Source organism: Macaca thibetana, chromosome 9 (assembly GCF_024542745.1).
Source record: "Macaca thibetana thibetana isolate TM-01 chromosome 9, ASM2454274v1, whole genome shotgun sequence".
Classification (NCBI taxonomy): Eukaryota; Metazoa; Chordata; class Mammalia; order Primates; family Cercopithecidae; genus Macaca; species Macaca thibetana.
The window spans coordinates 63,135,252-63,158,886 of record NC_065586.1 but is presented as its reverse complement, the minus strand read 5'-3'; the positions used below and the strand labels follow the sequence as shown (position 1 = coordinate 63,158,886).

Below are 23,635 nucleotides of genomic sequence, written 5' to 3'. Positions count from 1 at the left end.
CTCTTTCTCTGCTGCAACCCAGTGTCTTGGCGTACTGACTTGCTGAGTGCATCAGGCAACAAACCCATTATGGTTACATGCCCATGTCCATATCCCCACAAGCCTTTTATTCTTTGGATAAGGCATCCTTGCAAGGCTGGGCTTGGAGATCCAGGGCATCAGGTGGCTCTCCAGCACTCTGGACAGAGACAGGGACAGGCAGTAGTGGAGAGTGGCAGTAAATGCAGCCTGCAAGTCTTTTGTTGTGTTTTATTTTTTATTTTAATTTATTTTTTTCTTTTGAGACACAGTCTCACTCTGTCACCCAGGCTGGAGTGCTGTGGTGCAATCTTGGCTAACTGCAACCTCTGCTTCCTGGGTTCAAGCAATTTTCCTGCCTCAGCCTCCCGAGTAGCTGGGACTACAGGTACACGCCACCATGCCTGGCTAATTTTTGTATTTTTAGTAGAGAAGGGGTTTCACCACGTCGGCCAGGTCAATCTCAAACTCCTGACCACAAGTGATCCACCCACCTCAGCCTCCCAAAGTCCTGGGATTACAGGCATGAGCCACTGCGCCCGGCCCTTTTCTTGTGTTTTAAACAAGGGTCAAAGAACTTCTTGCTGTTGGCCTGTGTGCTACCAGCAGAGCACCAACAGTATCCTGGACAGCTGGAGGTTTTGGTTCACCCAGGTTTCACCACACAGTGGTTGGCACAGAGAATGCCATTTGGGCAAAGACCAAGTGTGTGGCTTGCTACTTCCCTGCGGGTGAACACAAGTGGGGCAGGGGCTGCAAATAGGAGCTTCCTGCACTCTCGTGTCTGAAGGCCACGTCTAATTTGCACTAATTGCTGTTGACACCTGTTTGTTTAATCCCAACCTCTCCCTCAGTGCGGCTGCACAGCCAGCAAGCACTGCCTGCACTGTTTGTCTAATGACCACCTCCTAAGTGCTGGCTAACACGATCGATGCCTGCACCTACTGCTTGATGCTTGTGAGTACAACTCAGAGCTCTGCATACACCAAGCAAGGGTGTGCAGGGCAGAAGGCATGAAGCTGCTGGGCATGCAGACAAGAAGCTACCACCTCAGAGGGCAAGTTATTCTTTCATGGGACTTGTGACACTCAGCGCACAGGGGTCGGGGCAAGGCTCAGACTCTGGGAAGCTGGCTGTGCTCAGGGAGCAATCCAAACTCCATACCCAGGAAGGGGACAAATCAACATCCCTCCAGATGGGCGTGGAGCCCCAGATCCAGGGGCAGGAGAGAAGTGCCACAGGTTTGACTTTGTCCTCCCAGATGTGCCAACCCAGAGGGTCCCTGCCCAGTCCAATCCTTGTCAGGCTCAAGACTGTGCATCATGATTGCTCCCTCTTCCAGATACTAAGTGGCCATCTCGAATCCCTTTTACCGATGTGGTAAGGAAGACAGGGAGGGAGGGAAGGAGGAAGGATCCCCTGCCACCCCAGCACTGTCAGTCCGTTGCAGCCAGCCTGCCATTCTGTACTGGCCAGTTACTGGCTCTAATCTTTCCATGCTACACCAGGGTCACTCTGAGATCTTGCCCAACTCATTGAGGTCTTGCCCAACTCTAACAGACCATGATTACATTCCACAAGCCCTCATCTGAGCTGCCCCTTACATTCTTAGAGAGCAACTACCACCATACAGAGAGCTCACTGCATGTCAGCATGGTTCGAAGTACACTGCATATACTGACTCATTTAATCCAGTATCATCCAGAGAAGGAAATGGAGATACTGAGAAATTGAACAACTTGCTGGAAACATAAACCCACATTTCCTTGATCCCCTGCAGTTAGGGTCGGCCAGTCAGTGCCCCAGAGAGGATAGGGTGTGAGTTTCTGTCTTAGCATCCCAGGGTCCAGGCCACCTGCATTGGCCTCCCAATCCCTACTTGGCAGTCCTGCAGAATGACGTGAGCTCACCAGTTCCACTGTGGCCTCCTGCTCTCCCATTCCTGACTATGGGAGGGAATAACTCACCTGGAGGGTTCATCAGCAGTGTTCTGAGAGTAACGGTTGGCAGCCCAGCCTGCAGCCACTGCCAAAGCCTCCCATGCTTTTGTAAGAACCTAAGTCCCCATGAATCCCTTTTTACTTAAAATGCCCACATGGTTTCTGTTTCCTGCACTTCCTGATCAGGTGTCTGGGAGATTAGGGGAAGCACAGTGGGGGAAGGTGCTTTATAACCAGGAGGTATCAGGCATGGGAAGGTTAGTCATCATGATCTACAAACCAGGACATAGAGGGGCCCCTTTACATATGCAGACACTTACACGGGGGGAGGATCAACAATCCCCTTGAAGTCCATGAAGGATTTTATGCTTTATAAAATGCGGTGTGTGCATTAATTTCATCTTATCCTCTGGAGAGGGCTGTGAGGATATAGGTAAGGACTATCTTCCTATTTTTCAGATTTGAAACTCAGTCTCTGTTTCCAGTTAATCGACCTCACACAGATGGTGTTGAAGCTGGGACTCAGACACAGACCTGCGGCCTCCCCACACAAGCTCCTTTCCATCATCCTTATAGTGGTAAGTGGGGGATTCCTCCTGTCAGTTACCCTCTCTGCAGAAACTATTTGTCCCCACTCTGTGAGCCACAATGGGACCCAAGACTGAGACCTGAAATGACGGAGCAGCATGCTTCCAGGTGTGTGCATGGGGAGAAGAAGGGGTGGGGGGGATCTGGGGGACCAGGGAGGGTGTGCCACAACTCTGCTAGGGGCTGGACGCTCAGAATCTTTCAGAAGGCCAACTATGGCAAACCTTCCCTGGCCAGCTGCCTCTGGCCCTGGGCCCTGCAACCATTGGCTAGCCTCCATCATACCTCTGAACAGTGCCCTCTGGTTCCTCTGTCCTGGCCCCTGGGTGCATGCAAGAAGTATATGCAACAAGTGGTCCCATGGGTTAGAGGGCCTTCAAGGAGTGAGTAGGCAGCATGTGGTCAGGACTCCAGGTGGGCTGAGTGGCAGGTGGTGGGCTAAGGCAGGAGGTGATCACAGTGACGCTGCCTCCAGACCCGATTCCAGTGGGTGGCACTGTCCTCCCCACTCTGCAGATGAGGAATTCGCAGAGAGGAGGAGGCCTGCTCATGCTAATGTTGTGTGTGGGGCTTCAGACCTTTGCCTTTCTTACTACAAAATTCTGAGAAGCCAAGGATAAGGAAGGGAGGAAAGGCAACAGTTGAACGTGGAGAGTGGTCAGGATTGAGCGGAGTTTGATTCAGAGGCTCTCTACCCTGCAGGGAGACACAAGTCATCAGGAGAGAAGCAGAAGGATGTGTAAGAGGGAGCCCTGGCTTCTGCTTCTGCTTCTGTTTTTGTTTTGTTTTGTTTTTTGAGACGGAGTCTTGCTCTGTTGCCCAGGTTGGAGTGCAGTGGTGTAATCTCGGTTCACTGCAACCTCTGCCTCCCGGGTTTATGCCATTCTCCTGCCTCAGCCTTCCGAGTAGCTGGGACTATAGGTGCTCGCCACTACGCCCCGCTAATTTTTTGTATTCTTTAGTAGAGACGGGGTTTCTCTGGCTAACACAGTAGAGACTGTGTTAGCCAGGATGGTCTCGATCTCCTGACCTCGTACTCCACCCGCCTCAGCCTCCTAAAGTGTTGGGATTACGGGCATGAGCCACCGCGCCCTGCCTCTGCTTCTGTTTTCACCATGGGAGTCTCCCTTTCTTTTTTCTTTTTTTCTTTTTTAATTGTTGTTGTTGTCGTTGAGACAAAGTTTCCCTCTGTCACCCAGACTGGAGTACAGTGCTGCAATCATAGTTCATTGCAGCCTTGAACTCCTGGGCTCAAGTACTCCTCTTGCTTCAGTCTCCTGAGTAGTTGGGACTACAGGTGTGTACCACCATGCCTGACTAATGGTTTTTAAAATGCTTTTGTAGAGATGGGGGCCTCATTATGTTGCTTAGGCTGGTTTTGAACTCCCGGCCTCAAGCGATCCTCCTGCCTTGGCCTCATAAAGTGCTGGGGTTACAGGCGTGAGCCCCCAGGCCTAGTCAGGCGTCTCCCTCTCTGTGTCATCCAGGCTGAAGACAGGCAGGCAGTCCCAGGGGACACTGACAAGACTTTTGTGACCATGTTTCAATCTGCCTTATGAGCCCAAAGGAAGTTCTGAGGGCAGCTGGCACTGACAGGTCAAGGCACCCTCCCTGGCAAGCTGGGAGGTCTGAAGCCTCCCACTATGCCACTGTCTGGCCTGGCAGGAGGCAGAGCTTTGGGTCCAGAAGCATTTGTTTCGGCCAAGATTCCCTACTTCCTGCTGACCCCATTCTACTGAGGGTTGGTGGGTCCATAGGATGGGCAGCAGGCCAGGTGTTGGCACAGTCCTTATTAAATGAGGACTTACTATACAAACAAATCACCAGGGATTCTTGCTCAGGTACAGATTCTGACTCAGGAGGTATGAAGTGAAACCTAAGGTTCTGCATTTCTAACAGGCTTCCGGGATGCCCATGCTGCTGGCCTATGGATGCCACTTTGAGAACTGAAAGCCCAGGCAGAGCTCCTCAGGCTTCAGCATGCATGTGAATCAGAAAGCGGGGCATTGGGGGGCAGGTATTACAACAGACTGCTGCCCCCTCCCGGAGTTTCTGATGTAGGTCTGGGGCGAGGCCAGGGAATGCGCATTTCTAACCAGTTCTCTAGCAATGCTACTGCTGCTGGTCCTGGGACCACACTTTGAGAAATATCGGCTGGGATAGTAAGAGGTGAAACAGGACAAAGACAGAATTAAGTAAATGCAGCCCAAAGCATCCTATATGACACAGATACTTTTCCTCCTAAAAGTGCTGTTGGCTGGGCGCAGTGGCTTGCGCCTGTAATCCCAGCACTTTGGGAGGCCGAGGCAGGCAGATCACTTGAGCTTAGGAATTTGAGACCAGCCAGGGCAACAAGGCAAAAACCCATCTCTACCAAAAATACAAAAATTAGCCGGGCATGGTGGTGGGCGCCTGTGGTTCCAGCTACTTGAGAGGCTGAGGTGGGAGGATCACTTGAGCCTGGGAAGTCGAGGTTGCAGTGAGCCAAGATCATGCCACTGCACTCCAGCCTGTGTGACAGAGCGAGACCCCATCTCAAAAAAAAAAAAAAAAAGTGTTGTAGTGTTGTTACTCTATTTAATCAATTCTTTTTTGTTTTAGTTTTTTGTCTCACTCTTTGGCCCAGGCTGGAGTGCAGTGGTGCAATCACAGCTCACTGCAACCTCAACCTCCCAGGCTCAATTGATCCTACCACCTCAGCCTCCCGAGTAGCTGGAACCACAGGTTCACACTACCACACGCGGCTAATTTTTGTACTTTTTATAGAGATGGGGTTTTGCCATGTTGTCCAGGTTGGTCTCAAACTCCTGGGCTCAGGCAATTCTCCCACCTTGGCCTGCCAAAGTGCTGGAATTACAGGTGTGAGCCACCATGCCCAGCTTAAATTCTTAATGAAGACTCGTTTTCCTCTAATCTCTTGTATTCTCTGGAGCAGTGGGTGCATAGGAAAAAACAAAACAAAACAGAGAACTGAGGGTTATGGAAAGTTAAATTCCAGCTTAACTGAAATAATATCTCTTACTGGGCAAAATGAATTCTCTCAAATATGTGATGTTTGTCTTCACCCTCACATGTTCCGGGACTGAATTGCTAAGCAGCACTAAGTGCCGGTGAGCAAGTGGTGAGGCCCCGCTGTCCCGCATCCACCTTCAAGTCATGTGTGTCAGCTACTGGGGTGAACGAGCTGACTGCCCCCACCAATCATGTCCCCATGTCATCACTCAGACTACATGCCTCCACCTCCTTAGAAACCCTCCCACAAGGACACAAGGACAGCTACCCTCCCACTGAGAGTCCTCTCCCTAGCTCTCCATGGCACATCTGCCCTCCCCTATGCCTGTGACCAGGTGCTATTTAGCTATCTAGTGTCTGCTGACACTAATACCTGTAAGCTACTTGAGGTCGAGACTTGCATCTCATTCATCTCTGCAGCCTCTCCTTCTCCAGAGATGACATTTCCCAGGTGGTCTTATTTATAAATACTTAAAAACTTCCATACACCACTTTCTGATTTGAAAAATATAGGAACCATCTCATATCCCAGAAACTTATAAATGGCTCTTGTCTGAACAAATATTCTAAGCTACGAACCCTTTTCTTCCTCTTGCAAGTGCCTAGAGTAAACAACTGTGTCCTGGCAGGCCAGTCCCCAAGGACCCCGGAAGCCTCTCATCTGGGCGGGAGACACCTGCTGCTGTGTGTCTGCCAGGGAGTCAGCTGGGAAAGGGAGAAGCCTCTTGACCCGCTCTGCTTCCCTTTCACCTGAACCGGGCCCAGACCTTCAGACCCAGGGGATTTGGCCACAGGCAGAGAAAATGGTAAGACACGAGAAAAGACTTCCAGACTGAGAGCATGGGCCATGTGGGGTGGGTGAAGGGGAGGGATGAGAGGAGGAAGGCTGTATAATGTGGTTGGGGCATGAGCTGGGGAGGATGGGTGGCTGAGTTGGCTGAGAACAGACCCCCAAATCTCTGCAGGACAACTCATAAGAGCAGCTTTCAATATTTTTTCATCATGACTAAGAGTAAGAAATACCATTTTTCATCACGTCCCAGGAGATAGATAGATAGAGAGATAGAGAGATAGATAGATAGATAGATAGATAGATAGATAGATAGATAGATAGATAGATAGATCGATCTGTGCATGCACATAGTAAAACTGAAATTAAAAGTTACAACATAGTAATTACCATTTTATATGTGATGATGTACTCTGACATTTTCTATTTTATTGCATTAAAAAATTGCTGGTCTCAACCCACTGACTTGACTTAACAATTCACTAGCAGGTCATAGTATGCAACTTGAAAAACTGCCCTATCCTGTCTCATTTATTTCAGAGGAGCTTCGAGGCTTTGGAATTCCTGCTCTACACAATGCTCCCACCCAGCTGAGCGCCTGCTGTATGCCGCACACCATGCCCAATGCTGGCAGACGTGGGGATGGCAGAGAAGGGTCACACACATAGACCAGAGGGCCGTGTGCTAAAGGTGGCAACAAAGGCATCCACGTGCCACACAGACCGGAAACCTGAGGGCATTAAGCTACCAGTGAGCACCAAGGTCAGGCACCACCTCCCAGTGGTTGGTATCAGAAAGCAGACAGAAGTATCCTTGTCCCTCTCAGCCTCCATGCCCTGTTGAGATCCCAACCTCCCCCCTTCTCTCCCTGAGAATGGCTCAGAGGGTGGAGGAAGATCACATGGCAGCTCTATTTGGAAACACGAGGATGACTGAGTTGATCCTGGCAGCCGCCTGGATGCTGAGAGCCTCCATGGCTTTCCAGCGCCAGGCTGGGGACGCTTTGGGGAGGTCCCTTTAGAGTGGCTGTCATGATTCACTTAGGGGCTTGTTTCAGAGCTGCCTGTTCCCCACTTACTAAAGCTTTAACGGGAACTCATGCATCTCAAATTTATTTCTCATAAAAATTTTGTTTTATTTTTTCCACCACCCTCTAAGCATTCTAGAAGGAAAAAATAAGCCACTCTGAAGGCATCCTAAGCTTCTACAATCATCCCAGTGAGGTGCTGCAGGAGCTCAGCTACAAGTAGCAAAGAGTGCAGAACTATTTCCATAATGGAAGACCGTGCAGCCCTACCTTCGTTGCTGTCACTGCAGCCCCTCCTTCCTCCAGCAGGCTCTTTCATTCTCACCTCCCTCCAGCCTGGGGATGAAGGCTGTGGCCTGGCTCTCCTGCTGGTTTGGGAGTTGAGAAGCCACTCAGATCACTCGGATGGATCAGGGAGAAGTAGAAAATAGAAGCAGGGAGACTCCAGCAAGGAAACAGTGGCTGCCTCCATATGCCCCCTCTCTCCAGCTCGGGGGCAGGGGAAGAACAACCAAGGCCTCCTGCAGTGGACAGGGACCTGGGATCAGTCAAGCTCTTTCAGGAGCAGCTGGCCACTTGAGGTAAGCCAGGAGCCCCTCCTGGACAGGGGCAGCCCCTGGCTTCTCCATATCACCCAGGCGTGGCCGAGGCCGGGCAGCAGAGGCTCTATCCCAGGCTGAACTGACTGGGAAACACAGCCCAGTCACTGATGTCTCTCTTACCTGACCAGGTGTGTGATAGGCACTTGGCCATGAAGGCTTAGAGCTTTAGTTTCTACCTGTGTCAAAGGGAGACCATCACCCTGTGGATGTGGGACGGCACATGACCATTCTTGGTAAGATGTAAGATGCTTCCACATGTCGAAATTATTACTGACATTCTGCAGAAAAGCAGAATATGTCTATGCAAGAGGAGCCAAAACAGCCGATCTTTGCTCTGTGGCTGTGCCTGCTAAGAGATATTGTCTGCCTTTTAGAAGGGTAAGGACCAGGAGATCTGGGCCATCCTTGCTGCCCACTTTGGTGCAAGTCGCTTCTTGGACTGCAGCCGACATAGATACCCACTTGACCTGCTCCCCTACCTGGGGAAAAGCCACCTTCTTATCTTGAACCACCTTTTGGGGGTGGGGGATAAGCTTCATCTGAAAGATGAGAGGGCGCTGAGATTCACAGAGCTGCTGTGAGCCTTCCAAGGCCACAGTTAGGATATGGGGAAGCCAAAGCCGGTGCTGGTGAAACCCACCTGTCCACCCACTGCACACCCAGCTCTGGTCTCGCTCAGTTACTGCCCCATTTGGATGAGCAGCAGAAGGAAGCGGAGGCATCAGGAGGGGTCACAATGAACAGAGACAGGAGAGGAAGGACCCAGGCAAGAAGGGCCTGGCCAGGAATGCAGGGGGCGAGGGGCTCAAAAGCAAGCCCCTGGGTGGGCAGGACAGCACAGGAGGGAGAGCTGCACAGGCCAAGGCACTTCTGGGCAGGCTCCTTCTGCTTAGAGACTACTCAGAGGCCCCAGTGACCCAGGAGCCAATCCAGGGGCAAGACACTTGAGGACTCTGGTCTTGGGAGCATAAGACTGAACCAGAGCCCACCCCCAGGGGCTTCCCAGAGTCCAGGCAAGAGAAGTCCATCCTGGGCACAGGGCTGTTCTGGAATCACATATTCCTGTCCTGGCACCGCGGCAGTGTCACTGTACAACCCGATGCTCTCTCATGATGTGTTTGGGCCTCGGTTGATTCATCTATCCAAGGAAACATCCAGAACCTCAAAGGTCAGCTGGTCTCACCTCCCACCCAGCCAGGGTCAGAGTCCTGCCTGTGGCACCTCTGACAGACGGGCACTCGCCATCACATGAGGCAGGCCATTCCCCATCAGATGGGCCGAAACTACTAGGACCCATCTGATGGAGAATAGCTCTCACCCTGCCTGGGCCAGGAAGGCATAGAGGAAGCCCTAGGCCACAGAGGGAGCCCCACACAGGGCTGATTCCATGTTCATTTGCACTAGAGGAGGGGTCACCCTCCTACCACTGCCCAGGGCCTACCACCTGTCACTCCAGCTGAGGTTGCCTGCTGCTGACTTTGGAATGGAAGGCTCTCCCAGCAGAAGCCTGGGCCTCAGCGAGGGGTCAGGAGGTACTGGCTCCTCTCTCAGAGAAATGGCCTCATGTTGCTTTTAATCAAATGGCATAATGGCTATAAAAGGGCTTAAGAAAATGAAAGCATAACTGAAGGGGGTTATGATGAACATCACTGGCGAGGCCATGTGAGACAGGATGAACTGGGGCGAAGCCACCGAAGGAGGGTGCTGCGGAGGGGAGGGCACACAGAGACCCCACTCAGTGCCCAGGTTCTCTGGGCAGGTTGGACCACTAGCTGGAGTTGAGGCGCGGCTCTCTGAGGTCCTAATGAGACAGAAGACACATAATTGCTGCAAGAGGAAGGAGGGACAGCTTCCTGACCTCAGCAGAACCAACCTTCCTGGGGTTTGCTGTTTGCAGAAGGCACCTATCAGACCCCTGGTTCCCTGGTGGTGAGGGCCCTGGCGGGCTGGGCTGACAGGGAGCAGTGTGTTTGTTCTGGAAGGCATAGAGAGGCTGTGCTGAACATGGCTGTCTAGTGGGCCCTGCTCACCCCTATGAAGAGGTCTCTGTGAAGCCAGGGGACTCAGGGAGGAAAAAGCACACAGCGGGCCAGAGCCGAAGGGTCTGAGACAGCCTAGGCTGGCAGGTGAGATCTGGAGAGGGAGAGCTTGTGGTCCACAGTGGCCTGGCTAGTTCACAGCTACACTGTGGTGAAAGCCAAGGCCATCTACCTGCCAGGGAATGCCAGTGTCCCACCCAGCACCCAGCAGGTGACAGGGCCTCAAAATGTGTACCTTCCCAGGCCCCATGTCCTTTGCTTAGGCATCTCAGACAGAAGGCCCAAGCTTCTCCTCCCGCCTGTGAAGGTCAACTCCAGAGCCCTGTGCCCTGTGAGCGCCTCGTGCAGCAGCCCAGGGCCAGGTGGGCCAGGCCCACTCACCTACGATCTCGTTCTCCTCCAGGTTGATGGTCTCTAGCGCCGGCAGGGCGGTGAGCTGCTCAGGGAAGTCCTGGAACTGGTTCCGGGACAGGTCAATGGCCTTGAGGTGCTGCAGGGCACTGACTTCGCTGGGGAGGCGGTGTAGGAAGTTCCCCTCCAGGCGGAGCTCTGCCATGTGCAGGGAAGGAGAGAGAACAGGATGAGGAGGGGGACACCCCGAGACCACAGTGACTGCCTGCTGTGGCTCTCACCCTGCCGGGGCCAGGAAGGCATAGAGGAAGCCCTAGGCCACAGAGGGAGCCCCGCACAGGACTGATTCCATGTTTATTTGCACTAGAGGAGGGTCACCCTCCTACCACTGCCCGGGGCCTGTCACCTGTCACTCCAGCTGAGGTCGCCTGCTGCTGGCTTTAGAATGGAAGGCTCTCCCAGCAGAAGCCTGGGCCTCAGCGAGGGGTCAGGAGGTACTGGCTCCTCCCTCAGACAAAGCTTCAGCTCCAGGCCCTGATGGGGCAGGTCAGGATGGGCAGCCTCTCCCCCTCGGGGCTCCCCATACTCCATTTAGGGGACACCACTCTCCATGGCCCTCCCTGCTCAAGGGGCCACCAGGGGCAGCCACATTCTTTCAGTGTCATGTGCCCCTTCTCCCCTGGCCAACCACAGCTGACCCAATGTGGGTGGGTTCCTGCTCTGAGAGCAGCCGCTCTGAAAGTTGGCTAGCGACACATGCAGGGACCTGCGTCGGAAGGTAGCTGGGTCGGGGGAGTCCCTCTGCTGGGAACCCCGCTGAGGCAGTGCCAAGAGATGGGGCCAGATATAGTGTGGGCTGAAGCTGAGATGCTGCGATTTAGTGACAGAAGCCGGGTGCCCACAGGGCCCTGTGCAGGGAGGAGAGCTGGGGGGCAGGAAGCAAGGGCGGTAGGTGGCAGAGGAGCACAGCCCAGGGCTGACGGGAGGAGGACCTGGGGTCCCCATGCTTGGGTACACACCTGCCATGCCCCTGCTTTCACTGTTCTTCCTTAGGACGTTATTTAATCCCCACAGAAAGGACATCGTCTCACCTGTAGAAAGGAGCTAACATCACAATGCCTATCTCTAGGGCTGTGAGAAGATTAATCTGTGAACACAGGTGAAGCAGCATGACAGGGAGAGGCAGAGCTGAGGTCCTAGGGGCTGCCCAGTCCCCGTCCAGGTGTGGCCTTACAGTGAGTCTCTCCCCACCCTGTCTGACCCGAGGGAAACTGAGGCCCAGAAATGCTGAGTAACCTGAAGAATGTCCCCCAGTTCTTCTCCCAGGGCTGGCTTTGTGGGCATGGGGCCAGTATATTCACACGAGGTCTCACGATCAGAAGGGCCCCACACTTGGGGTGGAATGCCCTGTATGGCCATCTTGAAAGTCTTAATAATTTTATCCTTCAACCTGTATTTTGTCAGTGGAGCTGGGTCATGGAGTCTGAGCTCGCACATGATCCAACCTCCTACTGCCTCCCCAGGATGGCTGCCGGCTCTCCCGCCTGGCCTCCGCCTCCCCATCCCCGCTCTGCAATGACACTGCAGCCCTCCACCTCAGCAGGGAGGGTCACAGTCAGGCGTGCGTTCCATGTGTCTCAGTGTGGAGCACGTAGGCAGCAGCTCTCCCTCACCCTCACTCAGGGCCCCTGGGGCTTAGCAGGAGTGAGCCTCTTACCCACCCCTGAGCTAGGTACTGGGCAGGTCCTGACGCACAGGTTTAAAGAGCCTTGGAGTTGCCTGCCTGCCATGGCTGAGGGTGGTGGACACTTAGGAAGGGAAAACCTGGCTCAGCTTCTTCAGATCACCCCAGGCCAGGGCGGAAGGCAGTCAGTCCAGCATCTGGTAAGAGCAGAAACCTAGCAGCTGTCAGGCCTGAGGGTGGCTGCGTGGGTGCCCTGCATTGTGGACAGGGGCCCCGGGCCCTCTGAGTCTGTCCTTCCTCCCTTCCGCCTTCCAACCTTCCTGAGTCTGGTTTGAGTTTGTCCTTCTGGCCTACTCCAGGCACCTCCGGAGAAAATAAGCCACAAAATATGAATTATATAATTTCATGATTCTACACGATTTTAATGCTCTCATAATCGCACTTAAAACTGGCATTCCACAACATAAAGATAAATGGTAAAATTCATGCTAAATTTTGATCTTTCCTTACTTAGAACGACATGAAATAGTAAATGAAAGGCACCATGACACACTGAGAGAGACTGCAAAAGAAAGGGAAAAGCTTCCTATGTAACTTTTAGAAAAATGACCCCTGATTTCTGGAGTCATTTATCTCTGTGCCCCACCAGTTTTGCAGCTGGCCCTGCCCCGCTCAGTGTCCACGCCTGCTCTTCCATAGCCCCACAACGCAGCTGCTCTGAGCTCCCCACAGCCCCTCCCAGGTATCCCTACAGTGAAAGCTGACCCCCTGCGCCCTTCCCAGTGCGCTGCATACACACACACACACACACACACACACACACACAGACACGCATGCACGCGCGCCTGACTACCAGCCCCGCTGCAAGTGCCTTGCTCCAGCACACTGGGGCTCTGGGGAGACAGGAACTACATCTGATTCATCTTCGTCCCTACATCCAGCCTCTTGCAGACACCTTGTGTCACTCAGCAAATACGGGCTGAACAATGACTCTTCTCCCCTCAGGAGGCAAATAGACAGTGCAGGAGGCCTGGACTGCCTCCCATTTTTCCATCTTCAGGGACGTCAGAACCCAAGGTTCCATCAACAGGTCCAGTGCTCGCTTCATGCAAACCCAGGCCTCCCCTGGCAGCCAGGTTCTTGAATAGCCACACCTTAAATCACAGAACGCTGCTATCCAGATCACCATTAGGTCACAGTGTTGGGGGCTGGGCAGAGTGGCTTATGCCTGTAATCCCACACTTTGGGAGCTCAAGGCAGGAGGATGACTTGAGGCCAGCAGCTCAAGACCAGCATAGGAAAACCCTGTCTCTATAAAAAATACAAAAAAATTAGCCAGGCATGGTGGTGTGTGGTTGTAGTCCCAGCTACTCAGGAGGCTGAGGTGGGAGGATCACGTGAGCCCAGGAGGTGGAGGCTGCAGTGTGAGCCATGATGGTGCCTCTGCACTCCATCCTGGGCAACAGAGCGAGTCCCTGTCTCAAAAGTAAATAAGTAATAAAAATAAAATGCTCTTTACCCACATATTTGTGAGGCTTGCTACCTGACTTTATGTGTGTCTTTGCTCAAATGTTACTCTATCTAAAGTAAGATCCCCTCCCATTGGATTCCCACTCTCTGCAGTATTTACCTTCATAGCATGTTATCACCTAACATGCTGACTTACCTGTGTATTCACTGCCTCTTCCCATAAGAAGGTAGGCTGCACGAGGGTGAGCTTTGCCTGCATTGTAGAAACGTGTGCATGACACTGCCCAGTACATGGTGAGTGATCAACAATGATGAGTACATGATGATGATTATATAAATGAATTAGTGATGAGTGAATGAATGAATGAATATATCACCCTCCCAGTTCTGCCAAATATCTGTTCCATACACACCACTGTTTGTCCTTAAAATTGATTTGTTCTTTTTTACTTATATAAAAAGAAAATAGGCTGGGTGCAGTGGCTCACATCTGTAATTCTAGCACTTTGGGAGGCCGAGGCAGGCGAATGACTGGAGGTCAGGAGTTCAGCCTGGCCAACGTGGTGAAACGCTGTCTCTACTGAAAATATAAAAATTAGCCAGGCGTGGTGGCATACACCTGTAATCCCAGTTATTTGGGAGGCTGAGGCAGGAGAATCCCTTGAACCCAAGAGGCGTAGGTTGCAGTTGCTGAGATTGTGCCATTGCACTCCAGCCTGGGCAACAAGAGAAAACTCCATCTCAAAAAAAAAAAAAAAAAAAAAAGGAAAGAAAATAGTTGTTAGTGCGTCCCACAAAAATAATGTTATTCATTTCCCTCTGGACACTGTTGCCAGATGAGGAATCAGGGCCCTGGGTGGATTTATACCAGTCTGGCGTTGGCGGGAAGAGCACATTGCAGGCTGGGGGCAGCTGCCCCATGGAGTTGCTCCGAAGTCACTTCGCTGGAACACACATTTCTTCTTAGCTGAGAACACGGTCCACTTTCTCTGGCTAGTTGGTTCTTGTTTAACGCATTTCTCTAAGCCCTCATTTCCTAGGAACAGGCTGTCATGCTCCATGGTCTGGCTGCCAACAGCACCTTCAAATCCGCAGTTCACAGCCTGTGTGTCAGTAAGGCCTGTATGGGCCACAGAGGGAGCAGCCTGGCCTCTGTGGGGCATCAGTGGGTGCTCATAGGGCATTTTTGAGGACACAGCTTTGCTTCCAGGTTGCAGACAGGGAGGTGGCCAAAGTCCTTGATGGTGCCAGCTGTGCCCAGGTTTGTTTCATTTTCATTTCTGGAATCCCAGCATGCCTACACCACCTACAGGAAGGCTCCCCAACAGCTCACCTAGCCCTCACCCCTCCCTCCCTGGGACATGCTGCATTCTGCACCCCACCAGAAGATCCGCTGGCCTACACAGACACCCAGGACATGAGCCAGTGCTCAGAAGTGGGGTATGGCCCCATGCAGAGTGGGGAGTGGGGCCGCCCTGAACCTCTCCCCCTGAGGCTTGTGGTGGGAGGCTGTACAGTGGGTGTGGGGGTTACAAACACATGCTGTGGGGCAAGGTGTCCCAGGATTCTGCCTGACTGTGTGACCTTGGGCAAGCTGTTTATCTTTGCCTCCATTTCTTCATCTGTGAAATGATAACAGTACTAGATCCTCTTTCTCTGCAGGGTTGTTGTAAAGTTTCGATGAATTAATACATGAAAAAGACTGAACAGTGCTAGGCACACAGTAAATTCCACGTACGTATTGAGATAGACATGAGGATGGATGGACGGAGACAGACTGATAGATAACGGCAAACCACGCAGGGCACCCAGAGCAACCCAGAAATCTGGTTAGTACTGAGTTACTTATGTCCTAGAGCTGCATGGCTAACTGCCCATGCTTAGACTGAGGAAAGAAGAAAATGCTCTTTGCCTGAAGCAACAAGAATACCCTCTGTTGCTTCAAAAAGCCCCGGTGAATTAGCCGGGCGCGGCAGCGTGCTCCTGTAATCCCAGTTACTCGGGAGGCTGAGGCAGGAGAATTGCTTGAACCCAGGAAGTGGAGGTTGCCGTGAGCCAAGATCGCGCCACTGCACTCCACCCTGGGCGACAGAGTGAGACTCCGTTTCCGGGGTAAAAACAAACAAACAAACAAAAATCTCCCGCGGGGCCCTGAGGCATTTGGGAACAGGGGTTTGGAACACCAAGCATCAGGAAGCTGATAAACACAGCCAGTGTCACAGACACACAGCATATTCACTTGGGGGGAATCTCAGAAGCTGCTGGCCCAGGCTCTCACGCTATAGGGCCAGACCCCACACACAGCTCTGCAGGGCCACCAGGATAACTGCCAGAGGGAGGGGAGGAGAATCTCTCCTTGCTTGATTTTGTTATCCCCAGTTTTTTGACATATTCAGAATTTTTTTAAATGGCCTTTTATCAAACCAATTCAGGCATGAGTCTAATTATATCCCCACAGTGGCTGAGAAAAGTAAGCATCTACCCCTGGAGACATTTCCAAGAGCCTGCTGGGAGCTGGCCCCTGTGTGCAGTGTTGGGGGTCACGGTCGATGTGGCCGTGGAAGCTGATGTGGGGGCTGTAATGGTTAATTTTCTGTGTCAACTTGACTAGGCTAAGGGATGCCCAGATAGCTGGGCATGATTTCTGGATGTGTCTGTGAGGTTTTTCTGGAGGAGATCAGCATTTAAATGGGTGGATTGAGTAAAGATCTCAGGCGGGCACGGTGGCTCACGACTGTAATCCCAGCAGTTTGGGAGGCTGAGGCAGACGGATCGTTTGAAGTCAGGAGTTCGAGACCAGCCTGGTCAACATGGTGAAACCTTGTCTCTACTAAAACTACAAAAATTAGCCAGGCGTGGTGGCATGGCAAGAAGCCTGCAATCCCAGCTTCTTGAGAGGCTGAGGCATGATAATCCGAGGCATGAGAATCCAAGGCATAAGAATCCCAGGAGGCAGAGGTTGCAGTAGCTGAGATCGCACCACTGCACTCCAGCCTGGGCTACAAAACGAGACTCTGTCTCAAAAAAAAAAAAAAGTAATAATGATAGCTAACACCTATTACTACACTAATAGAGCACTACTACATTTGAGGCTCTTGTTCTAGGGATTTACATGTAATCGTCATTGTGATTTTTCCATAACCCATTACCATCAATTTACAAAGAGGTGAAATAACTTGTCCAAGATCACAGAAACCCCAACTTCTCCACAAGGTATGTGACTTTCCTCTCCCAACCCCCAAATCAGGATTTGAACCCCAGTCAGCCGTGTCCAGAGCCTGACTCCTCATCTCATCAATCACTGTCCTGTCTCATGGGCTCTGCATCTGTCCCTTCCCCCAAGAGAAGCAGGCCACCGTGGCACATCACTTCATCCAGTTTTGCACCCCTAATCCCTTCAATACCTGTTCTCAGAATACATAACCAGCAAATCCTTGCTTATTCAGTGGCCAGAGAATCACAAGAGGGGAACCAGGAAGGACCTGGTTATGTTCTAACTCATCAGGTGTCCTTGGGCCCATCCTCTTTCCAGGTGACCTCATGAGAAGGTCTTTCCTACCCATTTATCATAGGCTGTGATGACGAGCTGAGAGGGATGTGAAAGGCAGGATGAACCACACAAGTCACATATTTACTAAGCACCTACTATATGCTTAGCCTTGTAACTGAATGTAAAAAGGGTAATCTTTGTTTTTTGGAGGTTTTTTTTGAGCTGGAGTTTTGTTCTTTCACCCAGCTGGAGTGAAGTGGTACAATCTTAGCTCACTGCAACCTCTGCTCCCCGGGTTCAAGCAATTCTCTTGCCTCAGCCTCCCAAGAAGCTGGGATTATAGGCACCCGCCACCACACCCGGCTAATATTTGTATTTTTAGTAGAGACAGGGTTTTGCTATGTTGGCCAGGCTGGTCTCGAACTCCTGACCACAGGTGATACACCCGCCTCAACCTTCCAAAGTGCTGGGATTACAGGCACGAGCCACCGTGCCCGGCCAGAAAAGGGTAATCTTTGAAAATTAAATACACTCAACAAGGCCAGGTGCAGTGGCTCATTCCTGTAATCCCAGCATTTTGGGAGGCCAAGGTGGGTGGATCACTTGGGGCCAGGAATTCAAGACCAGCCTGCACAATATGGCGAAACTCTGTCTCTACTAAATATACAAAAATCAGCCAGGCATGGTGGTACACAGCTGTAATCCTAGCTACTCAGGAGCTGCGGCAGGAGAATCGCTTGAATCCGGGAGGTGGAGGTTGCAGTGAGCCAAGATCACACCACTGCATTCCAGCCTGGGCAACAGAGTGAGAGTGAGACTCTATTAGAGATACAAGACACATGACACTTGGTTCCTGGATTATGGAACCTTTGCAGAAACAAAACTGAAAGCCAACATGAAAGCAGGAATCAAAAGGGAAAATAAGAGAGGGTCAGTGCAGCTGTGACACATGGATTGCAGGAAGCCAGTCAGAGCCAATGATGCCAAAACAGCCTCCACTTACTCAACAAATATTACTCAGCACCTACCACAGGGCAGGCTCTGCTAGACAGCGGGAAATCATGGCTAATGAGACGGACTAGATCCCAACCTTAACAAGCTTACAGATGAGTGCAGGGAGAAATAGTAAACAAGAAAAGAAGGTTATTTCAGATTGCTGGAAAGGCATTTGAGGTCAGAGTAAAAAAAAAAAACCAGTTCTGCAAAAAGCCCACAGAAGAACTATCTTCTTCTTGTTGTCGTTTTATTGCAATGGTTAGAACTTTGAGGATGAGAGTGGACATCCTTGCCTTGTTCCCAGCTTGCGGGAAAGCCTTTCATCATTAGGTCTGATGTTAGCTGTAGGATTTTTGAAGATGCTCTTTACCAAGTTGAGGTAGTTTCCCTGTATTCTTTGTGTAATGAGAGTTGAAGTTTGTCAAATGCTTGTTCTTTGTCAAATGATATGATTGTCTGATTCTTCTTCTTAAACATTTTTTTTTTTTTTTTGAGATGGAGTCCAGCTCTGTCCCCCAGACTGGAATGCAGTGGCGCGATCTCGGCTCACTGCAGCTTCTGCCTTCCAAGTTCAAGCGATTCTCCTGTCTCAGCCTCCCGAGTAGCTGGTATTATAGGTGCATGCCGCCACTACACCCAGCTAATTTTTTGTATTTTAGTAGAGATGGGATTTCCCCATGTTGCCCAGGCTGGTCTTGAACTCCTGAGCTCAGGCAATCCACCGACCTCAGCCTCCCAAAGTGTTAGGATTACAGGCGTGAGCCACCTCACCCAGCCTAGCCTTTTCATATGATATATTACACTGATTTCTAAAGTTGGACCCAGCCTTGCACACCTGGAATAATTGATAAATCCCGCTAACACATGTCATATGCTCTTTTTATACATTGCTGAATTTGACTGGTAATATTTTGCTGAGAATCTTTCCATCTATGTTCATGGGAGATATTGGTCTGTATTTTCTTTTACTTTCGCATTTTTGGTACTGTCTTTGTCTGCATTTGATATCAGAATAATATCAGTTTCCTAGCATGGATTGGGAAGTATGCCCTTCTCTTCTGTTTTCTGGAAGAGGCTGTGTAAAATTGATGTGAATTCTCATTTTAAAAGTTTGATAGAATTCCCCAATGCAATCATCTGGGCTTGGAGATTTCTTCTTTGGGATCTTTTTATTTATGAATTCCACTTATTTGATAGTCATAGGTCTATTCTGGTTGTCTATTTCATCTTGGCTGAGTTTTCGTGGTTTGTGGTTTTCAATAACGTGGTCCATTTCTTCTAAGTTGCCAGATTGATAAGAATAAAGTTGTTTATAATAAACCTGGGAGGTTTTGAGTGGGAACAAAACCATGGAGCTGCTTCTAGGCCCCCTCCCCAAGGGAGGGCAAAGAGAGCAGATTTCTGGGGATGGATGTCCCACCCCTGTCAGTCACCCTCTTGCCCAACCCCTAGGGCTTTATGAATGTCAGCATATGTGCCAAATTCCACCCAAATTGTTAGAGTAAATCTCCAGGTAGCCAATCTGAGCTCCATGGAAAGGAAGCATTCCAGAAAAAGGCCTTGAATTGGACAGAATGGGGCATGCTTCCTGATGTGGGGGGTGGGGCTGGCAAAACAGCAAGTTCTCCCCAGCCATACAGCTTCACTTCTCAGAAGCCATGGCCCAGCAGGGTCTCTGAGTTGCTTCTGTTCCCACCGTGGTGTCCACTGCCTGTATCATGAGCTGCCTGTATCATGAGCTCTAAAAATCCTCTGTGCAGTAAGGTGGGGTATATATACACAATCAGTTAAAAACAGCCTCTCAGCATTAGCTGAGAAGCAGGTGACCACACTACCTGCTTCCATGGCAAAGAGCCTGACCGGGGACCCGGGGACCCGGGGACCCTGAACTGAGGTCTCGCCCTGCATCTTCCTGGAGGTAGGTCAGAAAAGCCACTTCTCCCTTCTGAGCCTCAGGGTCCCCATCCGTGAAGACATGGACTTGGGGATCTCTCCAGTTCTTTTCTCACTGAAATTCCTTGTGGAGAGACAGATTCCTATGACTGGACCATTGTCCTGACTACTTGACCAGAGACCTCTCTTGTCGACAACTAAGGCCCCCAGTGTCTTCACCATCACCGTATCAGAAGCATCATTCATCAAGAATTTTGCATGCACCAAACCCTACACAGGGTGCTTTATATGCATTATCTCCAACCTCACAAAATCACTGTGGAGTAGATGTTTCCCCATTTCTCAGATAGGGAAACTGAGGCCCACAAAGGCCAACTTGGGCCAGCAAGGCTGCTGATGCCTTAGCTTTCTTTTTATCTCTTATACGGCCCCAAACCGGCCGCTTAAGGTTTTCTCTATTTTTTCCAGTTCAGAGGAAGAACAAAAGTGTGGCCAAAGCCCCAGCCGCGGGATCAGCCAGTGTGCTGAGCTTCCAGCCTAACACAGCCACAGCCACGTCTGGCTTCGCTTCTCCCCTCTGGAGTCACAGCACCCCGGCCATCTGCCCAAGGTGTCACTGCCTCCTCTTCTGGACAGAGAGGGCTGAGATCTTCTGGTCCCAGATGACTGCATTAGGGGTTCCAAAGATTCTTCCTGCACTCAGGCCAGGGTTCAGAGTGGAACAACCAGGGCTCCCAGGATGGACCGGGGCTCTGGAAAAAGACCCCACTCCATTCCACTCCCAAGGTTCTACCCAGCCTGAGAGCAGCCCCCATCATGACATTTCCTTATTGATTACACCTACTGAACTGTGGTTTCCGGTGTCTGTTAAATGGACCTCTTCTTCCCCAAGTTCCTCTTATTACTTCCTGTACCATCCTTATCTTGGACAATTGCCAAGGCTGACTCAGAGGCCTTAGATTAACCCCAGCTGAGAGAGAAGCTTGCCGATTCCATTAAGGGACAGACAAAGCTGGCCTGCAGTAATTATACAACCCATGCTCGAAGGAATGTGCCAGCTCCAAAAATACCTGCTCACCAGAGCTCAATCAGCAACTCAGCTCTGAACCTGCGTCAATGAGCAGTCACAGTCCCTGACTGCACGGACTCCCCCGCAGGGCAGAGTCAGATGGTCAGGTAGGCAGTGTCCTTCCAACGGCCCATGCTCAGTGCTGAGGAGGCTTCACACAGAGACAGCTGCTGCCCACAGGGGTCAGAGGGCATTTCCAGATGCCACACTCACTCCTCAGGGGTGAACAAGGGGAAGGGGAGAAAAAGCACTTTTAACTAGGTCTGGAACAGACTAAAATGAAGTACTAAACATTTTGCCTCTGTGAAAAGACTAAGGCAGGCCAGGTGCGGTGGCTCACGCCTGTAATCCCAACACTTTGGGAGGCTGAGACACAGATCACTTGAGTCTAGGAGTTCAAGACTAGCCTGGGCAACATGGCAAGACCCTGTCTCCACAAATAATACAAAAGATTAGCTGGGTGTGATGGTGTGCCATAGTCCCAGCTAGTCAGGAGGCTAACGTGAGATCACTTGAGCCCAGGAGGCAGAGGTTGTAGAGAGCCGAGATTGCACCACTGCACTCCAGCCTGGGTGACAGAGGGAGACCTGTTTCAAAAAAGAAAAAAGACTAAGGTAGCTCTTTTTTCTTGCTGTGTGACGTTGGGCAAGTTACTTGTTACTTATGCTCTGTTTGCTTACAACAGTACCTACCCGTGGTATATTATAAATGCTACTATTATGAAGTATATTTATATTTATATAGGCATGGAATATCTCTAGTACTGGTAATGGTGGTTGTCTCTGGACATGGACTTAGATGTCTGGGGACAGGAGTAGAAGAGCAGCCTTATTTTTCCCTCCTATCCTTTCAATCTTCAAAATATCACATTGTGTGCATCTACTGTCTAATCAAAAATAAGTAAGTAAATAGGATATGCTTTTCAAATGAAGCCTTAGAGCTCTGGAGGTGTGGCAGAGACACAAACAGCAACTAGAGAGGTGCTCGGGAATGGGTAAGAAGGGCAGAGGCAGGTATGGAAACATTTGAATCGCAGAGCTAAGAGCAAAGGAGAGCTGCACGGAGAGCCTGGAAGAGGGAAGTGAAGGGAAACTGCAAAGTCTTCTGCCGTACAGGGTTGCAAGAAGTGTTAGCTTGAGCTCTGGAGGACAGAGGTACCAGAGGCTCAGAGCCACACTGTCCTGGTGTTCCAGTGGGCCCTCCTCCGCCAACACACTGTACAGAGTTCTGGGCCAGGGGTGTAAGGGGGCTGTTGAGGTCTGCTGGTTTCTAGGGGTGGTTAAGATACAGGATGGAAGCGATGCTCTCCTGCTGGTGCAGCAGTAATACATCTCCAGGCTGCCCCAACTCCCCTTCACAGGGAATTTAACTTATTTTTTCTAGCTCTGTAGGTTGGTTGGTCTCTGCTGCATGGTTCTTCCGCTATATGTCGCAGAGCCTTAAAATGCCCTCTGACCTCAGTGATCCTGTTTCTGGGATTCTATTAAGGATGCCGAAGCCCATGACGCTTGGGTTCCTTAACACTGCTAGGAAGGGCTGACCCACTGCCCAGAAGCAGCCATGCAGGGGTCACAAACAGTTTGGCCTTTGCTTCACTGAGGTCATCCAGGTAGCTCCAGGGGTGCGGCGCCCTTGAGGACTGACGGCAAAAACTGAGCAGAAGGCCACACCTAGTCACTGCCTTGATATCAGGTAGGGATTCTTGATCATCTGCAATTGGGGTCTGCCCCTTGTGCATAACTCAGGGGAGATAGACTCTCCCAGACCCCACTATTCCAGTGCTGGGCTGCACCGAAGGCACCAGAAAATGTGCTTCTGGCCGGGTGCTGTGGCTCAGGCCTATTATCCCAACACTTTGGGAGGACAAGATGGGTGGATCATCTGAGGCCAAGAGTTTGAGACCAGCCTGGCCAACATGGTTAAACCCTGTCTCTACTAAAAATACAAAAATTAGCCAGGCATGGTGGCAGGTGCCTGTAATCCCAGCTACTCGGGAGGCTGAGGCAGGAGAATCAGTTGAACCTGGGAGGTAGAGGTGGCAGTGAGCAGAGATAGTGCTACTGCACTCCAGCCTGGGCGACAGAGCGAGACTCCATCTTAAAAAAAAAGAAAAAAGAAAAAGAAAATGTGTTTCTGACAGAGTAGATCTGCCCGATCCTAGGCTACAACCAAAACCTCAGCATCCCCCACCAAACTCACAGACCTTCCACGTCCGCCCGGCTCTCCCAGCACATTTCTGGGCCCCCCTTTTCTTTTCTCTTTTGTCCACTAAGTAACATCAGCTATTTAAAAGAGTAAACCCAGAGGGTTGAAGTGAAGTAGGAAGTTGGGGAGGAACAGCGCACTGTGACCCCACCACGCTAACAGCCTTTCTGAGGACGGTTCCCTTGCTCCCCAGGTTTGGAAATGTAATGTGCCCAGAGGACACCCGCCTTCTCCTCCCTCCCCAGAACACCAGAAAATAAGTCCTGTGGGGCCCTGACATACACCGTTCACTGGCACACCCTCTTTCCACCCCCAAATACTGCCTAAGACTCCTGACCAGGCGTGGACAGCAGCAGCTTTGATGGTATGGCCTGAGGAACAGAGGGGCCCGCCCCATCCTCACCACCCTGGCCTGTCAGCATGGACTCAGTTGCTTTAAACTAGCTTCTCCATGCCCTCTG

General features: G+C 51.1%; 3 protein-coding genes across 7 annotated transcripts in view; all 3 read right to left on the bottom strand.

The window, feature by feature from the left end:
* The window catches only part of SAR1A (secretion associated Ras related GTPase 1A), a 537,387-nt gene that overhangs the window by 157,770 nt on the left and 355,982 nt on the right, over positions 1-23,635 (bottom strand). The gene's annotated exons all lie outside the window — the stretch shown is intronic.
* The window catches only part of PPA1 (inorganic pyrophosphatase 1), a 478,362-nt gene that overhangs the window by 107,682 nt on the left and 347,045 nt on the right, over positions 1-23,635 (bottom strand). The window lies entirely within an intron of this gene.
* LRRC20 (leucine rich repeat containing 20) overlaps positions 1-23,635 on the bottom strand; it is an 88,106-nt gene that overhangs the window by 18,795 nt on the left and 45,676 nt on the right. For 4 of the 5 annotated variants that reach the window (XM_050803680.1, XM_050803682.1, XM_050803679.1 and 1 more), the window contains one exon: positions 10,398-10,565. The exons of the other annotated variant lie outside the window; for it this stretch is intronic. In XM_050803680.1, the coding sequence (XP_050659637.1) occupies positions 10,398-10,565 (168 nt within the window). The remainder of the gene's footprint in view (positions 1-10,397; positions 10,566-23,635) is intronic. 5 annotated transcript variants of the gene reach the window in all.